The 12,296-nt window shown below is 39.1% G+C and overlaps 2 protein-coding genes across 3 annotated transcripts in view; one reads left to right on the top strand and one right to left on the bottom strand.

Annotated features, from left to right (window-relative positions):
- Nucleotides 1-12,296, bottom strand: part of cryz (crystallin, zeta (quinone reductase)) — a 28,750-nt gene that overhangs the window by 6,880 nt on the left and 9,574 nt on the right. The gene's annotated exons all lie outside the window — the stretch shown is intronic.
- The window catches only part of LOC116057766 (putative WEB family protein At1g65010, chloroplastic), a 33,418-nt gene continuing 21,919 nt past the window's right edge, over nt 798-12,296 (top strand). Inside the window, exons 1-4 of the mRNA XM_036005190.1 lie at nt 798-1,018; nt 2,275-2,357; nt 11,161-11,214; nt 11,360-11,989. Of these exons, the coding sequence (XP_035861083.1) occupies nt 2,321-2,357; nt 11,161-11,214; nt 11,360-11,989 (721 nt within the window). The 5' untranslated portion in view covers nt 798-1,018; nt 2,275-2,320. The remainder of the gene's footprint in view (nt 1,019-2,274; nt 2,358-11,160; nt 11,215-11,359; nt 11,990-12,296) is intronic.

The raw sequence follows: 12,296 nt of genomic DNA, 5'->3' as shown, positions 1-12,296 counted from the left end.
GAATAGACCCGAATATTCGGCTTGGCCCCGAAGATATGTTGTTCTCAACAGGACGGACCAGCAGCAGATCCCATAGCTGTTGGATGCTGTGGAATAGATGAAAGGTCAAAAATAAATACAGATGCTTTATAAAGGACATATTCACAAAGGCTCAGATAAAAAAGGAGGTAATTATGCAGGAGAACAACACAAGACTTAAAGTTGAACTGCAGGATAGACTATAACAGAGGAGTGAGATCGGAATGAATACAAATCTAACGGACGGTTTTAGGATGGTGATGACTGAAAAGACTGGCAGCGGCAACAATCATTTCTGGCAAAAAGCCTTCAAACCCGGTTCCCCCCGAAGCCAACCACCCAGTCTGGTCTTGTTTGATAGCCTTTTTGATTGTTTTGTCCAGCAGGTGGAGCTCTAACATTTACTACTGAACTGATGGTCAGATTGCTCCGTTGCCTCCTCCAGCTTCCTGCGCTCTTTGGAGGCTCTGGCAAAGAGAGACTAGTTTCTGCAGATCCGTTTGAATTTAATTCTCTTCATAATTTACTGTTTTTCCATTTCATTTTCTATTTTTTTGTATAGACCTACATGCATGCACACAGCCACTCTGTACATTGTACTACTACTTTACTATTACTTAAGAGGAAGATTGAATTATTTCCAATGATACTGAGCATTTTCTTATTGTCTTTTAATTATTTAAAATATTAATATATTTTTAAATTACAAATATCACAGTATATTAACATAGAGCCTAATAAAAACAGTTATCAGAAGTTACATTTGCAAAGGTAATAGGCTACAACAACATATAACAACAACAACTTTTTTAGTTTTATAAATGAGAAGAGAACAGAATCAAACAGCTTGTCCCTAAACTAAACAATTACCCCTCACTATTTATAGCCTTAAGAACATTTTTGGCTGCTGGGGGACTTTATTTGAACGTCTCCGCTCTGAACTTTTTTTCAGTTTCACTTTCATCAGTTTTTGTGTCGCTGCAAGAATTCCTGTAGCCAGGTAAGTGAAATAACCAAGTCCCTAATTAAAGTAAAAGTATATCGGTATTGTGGATGGGTCAGTAGATTAATAGTTGATCTATGTGGGAACACTGTAGCTACTGTATTAACACTTTATTTGTGACCAGCCACGTTAACCGTCTTTATGTTTTAAGCGGAAATAAACGACACCCATCCAACAGTCTTGAAGAAAACGGAGGAGTTTCTGTTTTTTGGCCTGAACCCCGAGGTCCTTCTATGTTTTCAGTCGGTGTTTGATCCCTAAAGTTTCACTGAAATGAGGAGATTTACTGAACCGACTGTAACCAAATGTTTATTTCAACATTTAGACCGAAGTGAACTGTCGCGATTTCAAATATGAGCTATAAGGAAGTCAATAGTGCTGATTTCTTTTTTTTTTTTTTTTACAGTAGGCCTACAGTACATGTGAGTCACTCAGCACTATTGCAGCATTTTTATTAGGCTACATAAAGAAGGATGTGTCTTTGTTTCGGCTACATTACAGATAATATTTTATATAGCTTATATCAAGACCTTAATTTAGCAAGTTTTACAATTTGTTTAGGGTGAATTCAGATAATGTGGGACACTTCTTGGTAGCCTAAATGTTCCTGTAGACTTACAAAAAAACTGTTGACTCACTCCAGTGACTATCGTTTTAGGCCATTTTAACATTTTTATGTTGGAATCACATCTTCAAACATACCATAACCCCCTCTCTCACTCAGGCAGCATGCTCAGGTTAAGTGGGACTGCTTGTTTGGTAAAGTGGGACATAAAAGAACGGCTTCTATGCTACTTAGTAAATGCAGAACATCAACATACAACCAAAACTATTTCTCCCAGGAAGAGGCACACGGCGCAGCATAGTATAGGGTTGACATAACATATAAAGAGTTTTATTTTTTTTAAATCTCTGAATTTTACATTACATTTTGTAGTCGCCATTTTTGATTACATGGAGTTTACCTATTTTTCAGTTAAGCTTTATTTATTTATTTACTGGCTCTCTTTTATGAGACTGTGAAATTACAAAGTGACAGCAAAACAGTCATTGCTTAAAGTATGTGACTATAAAACAATAATCCTTAAAGCTAACATCAATCCTTAATTTTAGCTAAATTTAGCCTACAGACAAATCTGTTTATCACAAACACACCTTCACATTGTTGTCTGCAGTAACCAATCTGAGCTCCAAGTTGCTTTGAAACACTTTTTTTTATGATGTGAATAAGATTAAAATTCTGCTTTCTGTAGGTTTTCACACCCAGCAGCTGGCTTCCAGTTGAATTAGTCTCTGGTAATGTTTGCAGCAGACATCATGGCGACTGCTGCAATAGGTGAGTCGTTATTAGTTTGAATAACACTCTTCTCTCTCTACATCATCATCTATCTATAAATTGCAGGAACGTCTTTCTGTCTGTCTGTGTGGGTGTTAAGCGCATATCTCTTGAACCGTTAGTCCGATGGATTTCAAACTTGACAGGTGTCTTGCTACGGGCACGAGTAAGTGCAGTGCCAATTTCGATGTTGTATGGATTAGAAATGTAAAAGATATCGTTAAATATATAGGTAAAAGAAGCACACATTGGCTTTTGCCGCTCTAGCCACTGGCCACTCCCCCTCTCACCCTGAGGACCAGAGACAGAGAGCAGCGGAGCTTTGGCAGCTACAATGTGGCATACACCTCAGACCCACAAAAATGGCTGCAGCCTGGAGCGTCCCATGTCAAGCCGTCCCGTCTCATGCCGTCTCGTCTCATGCCGAGGCGTGTCCAACGGTAAGTTCAGAGGGTCAAAAATACGAAATCGAATTATTTTCCAGATGGAGATACGGGTAAGTTTATGGGCGTCAGTTTGGTTTGAAATGTGTTGGTGACAGAGACGCAAATTTGGAAGTACATTTCCAGAAGTGCTGGGTACAATGACGCATTAATTTTTTTTTTCTCTTTTGAGCAGGTCATGTTTGAAAGACGCTGTCCTGTAGCTAATGAATAAAAACGTGGTTTAATGTACGTAAACAATGATCAATGATTACCAAATGTCTCTCTCATATTGCTCCTCATAACCACTGAAAACTGTCAAAAAATCCAACCCAAAGTGCAATTATTATGGAAGTTATCTGACATCTGACGCGTTTCTGCTTCACATTTTCAGCAGGGCAGCGGCTGTAGGTTGACTCCCCACGGTTCTCACGTGGTTTAATGTAGCCTACCTAAACAACGATCAATCATCACCACATTTCTGGTTAGATTTTTTGACAGTTTTCAGTGGTTATGAGCAATATGAGAGAGACATTTGGTAATCATTGATCATTGTTTAGGTACAAGCTTTTTCCTCGCCATAGGCGCCAATGAAGAAGAAAATGTTAATGTGAGAACTTAATCGTTGGATTTCGGTTTAGTTCTGTTGACAGGCTTAAGTGTTCATTATAAGATATGGCCATGAGAAATTTGGTGATGATTGATCGTTGTTTAGGTACATTAAACCACGTTAAGCTTTTTCACGTTAAGCAGAATGTCCGGACAGGCAGCGTGAGAGAGAGAGAGAGAGAGAGAGAGAGAGAGAGAGAGAGAGAGAGAGAGAGAGAGAGAGAGAGAGAGAGAGAGAGAGATTTTTTTTTGCATCTGTCGCTCAAGAATTATATGTGTTATGGACTTTTTTTTAACTAAATTGAGCTAGAGGTTTTCAAAAAAAAAGTGGTGGGTACAAAATGACTCATGACGAAATCTGGTAGGTAGGCGTCCCCACTGTCCCCACACCGAAATCGACGCCTATGGCACGTTTGTTGCAATCAATTGAAAAACGTTTAAACTGTTAAAGTAACAATTTTAGCCATACATATAGTTTGCTGATTTCTGGATGTTATTGTTGTGTCCCTGATGTTAACATACATTTGATGAAACCTGCATCAGCGTTGGTTGACATTTGTTAGCGAATATTATAACTCTATACCTAGAGCAATTTATGGTTGCAGACAAATATGGTTTCTTTCTGTGATTTTCCTTAAGGTACACTCAGTGTCTTTAAAAAAAATAAAGTATTAAAGTAGTAAACGCCAGCTTTTATTTTGAAAAGTAGAAGCTCGGTGAAGGGCGGGACGGCATGAGACAGGACGGCATGAGATGGGACGCTCCAGGCTGCAGCCATACAGTCTTGCAAAAATGTGCAAAGTTGCACTACTTTGGACTGTCTTTGACTTTGAATAAACAAACGACAATTCCAAAATTTAAGGACGTATCAGAATCCCACACATGCAAGGCACAACCACACAACAAGTGCAGACAGAGCATGATACCACTTAAAGGCAGGCTATTTATCTTATAAAGTGAGATGTATCTGTATATATGTGTGTCCGAGTTTGGGGGGAAGGTAACCTGCACATCAGCAGACACCATGCAGAACGCTTTAGAACATCAGCGGGGGACTCTTTTCCTGCTATTGTATTAAATTGCTGTGAGCTGACAGAACATAACATAGCCTAATCTTGGAGATTGTTCCTTCACATAGCGGTGCAATGCAAGAAAAACTCAGAGTTGAACCAGGCAGATACATCAGTTTTCATCAGACTTACCCTGGGTCGGGTTAATTAATCGCCAAAATAACTCGCGAATCAAATCCCATACTTCCCCGTTAACCGTCAAGCCACTAAACCTATATGAAAATGAACACCTCTGCTGAAATGTTAATGTCGTTAACTCTCTCTCTCTCTCTCTCTCTCTCTCTCTCTCTCTCTCATTCTCTCTCTCTCTCTCTCTCTCTCTCTCTCTCTCTCTCTCTCTCTCTCTCTCTCTCCCTCAAAATCTTGCTCTCACACTCAAATAGTTACCGCTCACGCTTGGATTTGCTCTGCTTCTGCTCAAACTTTCTGCTTGGACTCAGATATTTTGTTACTTGGACAGATTTCCTGCTCTCAGCTTTGGCCCTTTTCCTCACTCAGGCTGCTTCTAGGCGCTTGCAAATCTTCTCTCGGATTTCTCCTGCACTCTCGGATTTTTTTCAAAATTTCCCAACTAATAGAATGCCAGGTGTGTTGACCAATGAAATGATCCCGTTCGCTTTACGTTAGAACGTCCGTTGCGGACGGCTGCTCTGTAACCAAGTTTATTTACCCCCGCCGTCCATTGCTTTATTATTATGTCAAAAATGTGCACAGAATGATCAACGCTCTTTCACCTGCACCAATCAGGAAACTGGAGAAAGGTTTGAAGTGGGACATATCAAGTTACGTCCACAAGTACGAGGGTGAGTAACATAAATTAAGCACATAGCGTATGGCGCTAGCATATAGCCTAGGTTTGATGTACATAAACAATTAGATTTTCTTTATAGAGCTTAGCTAGATTGAACGACATATGACGGACAGTATGTGATGACCCCACTTTGTATTTTTTCCTCATTTGGTTAACCATGCTCCTGGGGATTTGGCTAATTTCATGTTAGAGTCAATAGTAAAATCTAAACTGTAATAACTGAAAGAACACCAAAAACTGGATTGTTTGTGTCAGTTGTTGCATCACTGTTGTATGTTCATCAGAATTTAGTCTTCATTCCTTCATATAACATCAGTCTGAAAATGATGAATTAAAAATATGTCTGTTTAAAAAGTTGTAACGTTAATTACAATTTCACCACTATAATAAAAACAGATCTAGAAATTATATGCTTTCTTATTCGCTCCTTAAATTTTGGTTATTTTTTTTAAATTAATACAAAGCAAACTGAACAGAAAAAACAAGTATTTTGTTTTACTTTCTTTTCTTCAGTTGGGACTGAAGGGCTCGACCACTGTTGAGCTGCTGCATCATAGCAGCACAGTGTCTTATCACCAACCCATGAAAGCTAGAAGTCACCCTGGTGCTCCAGATCTACCTACTGTACGGCTGGCTACAGACTACAGCCATCTGAAAGTTTTGTTTGTAGCGAACATCATCAACAGCTGCACTTAAAGTCTCTTGGGGTCATATGGGACTTGGTTGTTCTCCATACTGCCATACACTATATTATTTTTCTGTTTTGTTATATTAGTACAGACAACACTAAGTGTCATTACTTAATCACAGTATATATTATTCTGGTGTACACTGTTGACTCCCTGCTATTTATTATAAGTCACTTTAGCTTGCCACTACCTCATAACTTTGCCTTAATTGCTCTTGTATAGTTAATTCATCTTCTACTAGTTGTATATACCTCCTATTTAATTTAATTATTCTTAATTTGTTTTGCAATACCTGAATCATAACTCTTGTGAACACTAGGCTTATCTTATCTTTATTTTAGTTCATATCATAACCCTGCTCACAAACTCACCTGTACCTGGGTCATCTGTTTGCAAATATCAATGTTCCTGCTACAGTAAATCCTACAGGCAAAGTGTACTGCTTCACAGGAGCACCATACGCTTTTTAGCTTTTGTGTCAAATATTGTGCAGTTTGTTATGAATTACTCATTGTTTTGACAAGGAAAATTAAGGCCAATTTACCAAGTGTCGGCTCTGGTAAATTTAATTTTTTTTTTATAAAGGTTACAGAACATGAAAAACCAATTTGTCTTGATCATGTTTTAATTTGTTGCAAATATGAACATGGCTTTAATAATCTGTATCTTATTATTCTGAAAAAACTACAATGATTTAAAGGGGTGATAGAATGCAAAACCGATTTCACCTTGTCATAGTTGAATAACGACAGTTCGGTGGACATACATAGAAGCTCAAAATCCCATTGATACCCCTTTACTATGCAAATCTCACATTTTGAAACTGCCGCTGAAAACGGGCGAATCTGAACAAAGCTAAAAGTTGACGTAAGCATCTCAACTCCTAGTCTTTGTCACGCCCCAACATTTGCATAGGCTACACCACTGACCTGAGGTCAGCTTAGTTTTCTGAATCTAGCTAGGTCATGCAGATCTCCAGAGGTCCGTTATTTAATTACTATATTCACTTTTTCACTACCATCATTTCACACAAAGTCTCAAGGCCTGGCTCTTGCATAGTCAGAGTTGTGAACATTTTTAAACCAGTATTTTTTATATTATTGTTGTTATTACTGATAAACTGCTGCTAACATGTTTGATGTGTTGATATCTTGCCCGGTATCAAGTTTAACTCGCCCTGTATTTTTTCTTGGGGATGTATGAAAAATTAAATTGTATTTTAAATATTTTACCATCTTAACAATCAGTGTAATATTAACGCATACCTAACGACTGATGTAGCCTAGTATCATCTTTTCATTACTGCTGCTACGGCTTTACATGGTTGAGCAGTGTTAGGAGATGGGTTAGGTCTATGTTACTACGTGTTCTGATGTTTGCATGGCTTCATATGCTGAAGGTGGATACTGTTTGATGTGTAGCTGTGCTGGGGTTTTTGATGCTTCCTGTGGCACTGCATGGCAAGCTGAGAAAGCTTTTCTGTTGTTTTAGCTGTCTGTATGGTGTATGGTTGACTCTTGCTTGTGTAGTTTAATCTGTACTGATGTCTCGTTGATTTTCTGTCTGTGTAGTTTAACCTGCACTAAAATCTTGCTGTTTCTTGCTGCTCTGGTCTAAAATCATCTGGCCGAAGGACTATAGTTGAAAATTAGCCGGCTGGCTAACACTGGCACATTTACAGAAATGTTGATTAATGTGTGTTGTCCTTTATAAATAAATACAAATACAAAAAAAAATACTACTGAGATTTTTTTATGCAAGAAATCAACTATGTAGAGGTCAAATATGGGCCGTTTTACGAAAATTTATGGCTAATGGCAAATTTTGTCCGACTGTGTGTCGCAGTTCATGACAGCGGCCGGTGCTGCCTTGCCGCCCGGCATGTCCTACTTCATAGACTCCGGCTCGCTGTGAGCTAGCTGGATCTCTGTCACGAAGGGAAGCCCACGGCGCTTCATACCCGCGCAAAGTCACCATTTCTGGGTTACTGGACTACAAAATGCCGAGGCCCTGATGGAGCTCCAGGGCCTGCAGCTAGCCGCGATCTTTACCCATAGGATTGAAGGGACAGTAGCAGCTAACAAAATCCCTAATGTTCACAAAAATGCATTAACTTGAAATGGGACACCATTATTAGCTTTATAAGACCTTGGGGTAGTTGTTATATAAGTGGTGTGACGAAATTCAAACTGTAAATATACTCTAATTATGCTGAAAGTGAAGCTAACTAGCCGCAAACTGTACACATAGGATTGAAGGGACAGTAGCAGCTAACGAAATCCCTAGCTAATGTCCACAAAAATGCATTAAATTGAAATCGGACACCATTGTTAGCTTTATAAGACCTTGGGGTAGATGTTATATAAGTGGCGTGACGAAATTCAAACTGTAAATATACTCTAGTTATGCCGGCAGCTGGCAGCCAGCCAGCACCGCGGAGCCCCAAGCCCCGTTAGTCCAGTAACGGTGACTTTCACTGGGTATGGAGGTTGCTGTTTTCTCGTCAGACTATGTGGAACTCCTAAAGTCCGACACATCTTACCAAATTTGCAATTAGCCATCAATTTTCGTAAAACGGCCTATATTTGAGTTTTATATAGTTATATAGTATAGCTTTTATATGGTTGATTTCTCGCATAACAAAGTCTCAGAAGTGAATTTAATAACAAAATAGCAGATAAACAATGTATAACTTTGCAGTGTCTGAAATATGAGACCTGCTGTCTAGTCTCCAATGGATGTGTATGTGGTTCGCTCAAACCAATCAGCACGCAGCTCATCTAAATATTCATGAGCATACCATATTTGGAAGAAAAGCTCTTGTTACAAATAGGGCCATATTCACAGGGTAGTTAAGGGCCCATAAAATAGCATTCGAGCAATTTTCAGCCCAACAAATGTTACATACCCTATTAGGAGACCTTAAGGAACAGTGTGAAATACCCTATATAATCATTCTATCACGCCTTTAAGAAATATCAGTGAACATTTATTGACATTTATTACTGTTGTCTGTGTATAGTGTGCTCCTATTTAAGACAAATTCATAGACATCAACACATAATATATTAGGTGTACATAGCTTTCTTTAACATCATTACTATCTTACCTTACCTTCTCTGCTTTGGATTTGTGGACATCACAGTAATTTTCTCTCCCGGGCCTGGTTGCGCACCCTGTAAATTTAAGCAAGATAAATAAATGATAAATGTATGTAACATGATGTGTGTGTAGTTGTAGTTGTATTTTTTTATTTTTTCAATTACATTATTATCAGCCTACGTTCTTGGTTTGTGCCACTGCTGCCTGCCCTCTGCACACAAGTGAGTACAGGGGGAACCAATGGGATTTTGAGTTGGGAGTAATGTACTGGCTAGAACAACACAGTAGTGTGGTTGTACAACATTGGTCCATGCACACGGTGCAGCTGTGATGCAGCTCAACAGGGGTACTTCAGTCACACCTGGAAGAATAGAAACTGAAACACAATACTTGTTCTTTTCTGTTCAGTTTGCTTTGTATTGATTTCATTAGCGTAAAAATAAATAACTGCTATTATAGTAGTGACATTGTACTTACAACTTTCTATACAGACTGATATGAATTTTATTATTTTTATACTGTTATAAGAATTTAGAACAATATCGGTTTAGGTTTTACTATTGGCTCCAACATGTCTGAAATTAGCCAAATCCCCAGGAACATGGTTAACCAAATGAGGAAAAAATACAAAGTGGGGTCATGAAATACACAGATACTGTCCGTCATATGTTGTTCAATTTAGCTAAACAATAAAGACAATCTATTTGTTTACGGACATCAAGCTAGGCTATATTCTAGTGCCATATGCAATGTGCTTGATTTATGTTACTCACCGTCGTACTTGTGGACGTAACTTGATATGTCCCACTTCAAACCTTTCTCCAGTTTCCTGATTGGTGCAGGTGAAAGAGCGTTGATCATTCTGTGCACATTTTTGACATAATAATAAAGCAATGGACGGCGGGGGTAAATAAACTTGGTTACAGAGCAGCCGTCCGCAACGGACGTTCTAACGTAAAGCGAACGCACCCTCAACGGGGCAGGGATCATTTCATTGGTCAACACTACACCTGGCATTCTATTGGTTAGGGCATTTTGACAGGGTTGTAACCAAAGAATTTCTAATAAGACGGGCTTTGGTTGTAACACAAAAAATCCGAGATTGCAGGAGAAATCAGAGAGGAAAAGATTTTCAAGCGCGCAGAAGCAGCCTGAGTGAGGAAAAGGGCCAAAGCTGAGAGCAGGAAATCTGTCCAAGCAACATATCTGAGTCCAAGCAGAAAGTTTGAGCATAAGCAGAGCAAATCCAAGCGTGGGCGGTGGCTATTTGAGTGTGAGAGCAAGATTTTGAGGGAAATTATTACAAAATCTGAACGTAAAATCAATGACAAATGCTCTCAAATTGAAAGAATGCGCTCTTGAATAAAGATAGGAATTAAACTCCATAGTAGTGGAGCGTCATAGTATGACGTGTATGGCTATCCAATGCGTTGACAAGTGACGCCAATGACAAAGCATCAGCATGTGATGAGTTGGCATGAGAACGAGTTGGTATAAATGGTGATAAATGAAATTACTGAAGCTTTGTGCTGCATGCTGTATCTGTGAAGTGAATGTTTGTGTGATTGTTTGTGTGTGAGGTGAATTGATGGCGCATCGCTATTCTACTTGGTATTTGTAGTTTATTGTGTAATTGGAAAATCCTGTCCCCGGCTGTGTAGAGTCCATATATCAGTGTTTCCGCTGGTAACCTTTTGCAGCCACAGACAAAAGAAAAAATGTATGTGACGAGAGATGCGACTCATAACCAAATTATTATAGTTTATAATAATGCAGAGCAGTAAGAATACAGCCGTACAAAACATATATGTCGTCAACCTGCGGATGCGCATTCAACTCACATTGGACTGTTCATATGAGTCAGCTGTCACTCTGTTTACCTGATGGTAAAAACTTCAGTCTGCAGTGGAGTTCATACACTGCACTGATCACTAGATAATTGTAGAGTAACTTTGGACTTCATGATCGAAAAAAGATTTTGTATCTTGTGTCTTCGCTTTCTCTACAAAAAAGTGAACATACAGCCCGGCATCAGGTCTACTTAAGATTACATTTGATTACATAAATAAGTAAACAAATGTTGTGTCCTTCCAATCACAGATGACGTGCCTCCTCTGAAGCGCAGTAGCAGCTATGAGATACTGCCACCTCACAGTGAGTCAAACTGAACTATGGTGTTCTGCTATTTAAAAATATCTGTTTAAAGTATTTGATACTGTATATAGTAATAGTATATCTAAAATGAATACATTTTAGTCTGTGTTTAGTTGCCCTTTCTAATTATTTGGGTTTTTCACAGTGTCTGAGCTGAGGGTTGTTCTGCTGGGGAACAGCTGGTCTGAGAGGAATTCAGTGGGGAACTTGATACTGGGAGAGACTGTGTTCAACAAAGCACCTGAATGTTGTTTGAAAATCAGTGGACCGTTGCAGGAGAAAAAAGTAGTTGTCTTCAACACTCCAGATCTGCTGCATCCCAACATCTCTCAACACGAACTGACAGAACATGTAGAAAACTGTGTGAGAAACTCTGCTCCTGGACCTCATGTGTTCCTGCTGGTTCTACAGCCTGAAGGCTTCACTGAAGAACACAAACTGAGACTCTGCAGAGTCCTTAAACTCTTCAGTGATCAATCATTTGATCATTCATTGGTGCTGATCTCACCACCCAGAGAGGAGAGTTCAGCTTCCATGGAAACATACATGGAACACCCTCCATTAAAAGACCTGATCAGAAAATGTAGGTACAGATACTTGAAGAAGAAGAACCTTGATCATTCAGAGCTGTTAACACGCTTGAGTCAAACTGCAAAGGAGAACAACGGAAAGCACGTGACCTATGAACCATTTGAGGATGCAACATCTACTTTACCAGTTGATCATCAAAGCCCAAAACAGAAGGTTTCTATCATAGAAACTGTTAAAACCGCTGGTAAGTGCAGACACATTTTTGACAAGGAAGGCTTTGTTCACACAAACCCTCCTTGATTTAAGGAGTAGTGTGTAGAATTTAGGAGGATCTATTGGCAGAAATGGAATATAATATTCATAACTAAATTTTATAAGTGTATAATCACCTGCAACTTAGATTTGTTATGTTTTCATTTAGAAGCTTAGAATGAGCCCTTCACCTCTACATAGGGAGTGGATTTCTCCCACAGAGTCCGCCATGTTGCACCGCCATGTTTCTACAGTAGCCCAGAATGGACAAATCAAACACTGGCTCCAGAGAGGTTTTA

This window comes from Sander lucioperca, chromosome 9 (genome assembly GCF_008315115.2).
Source record: "Sander lucioperca isolate FBNREF2018 chromosome 9, SLUC_FBN_1.2, whole genome shotgun sequence".
Classification (NCBI taxonomy): domain Eukaryota; kingdom Metazoa; phylum Chordata; class Actinopteri; order Perciformes; family Percidae; genus Sander; species Sander lucioperca.
Note: the sequence above shows the minus strand (reverse complement) of the source record. Positions and strands in the feature narration are given on the sequence as shown.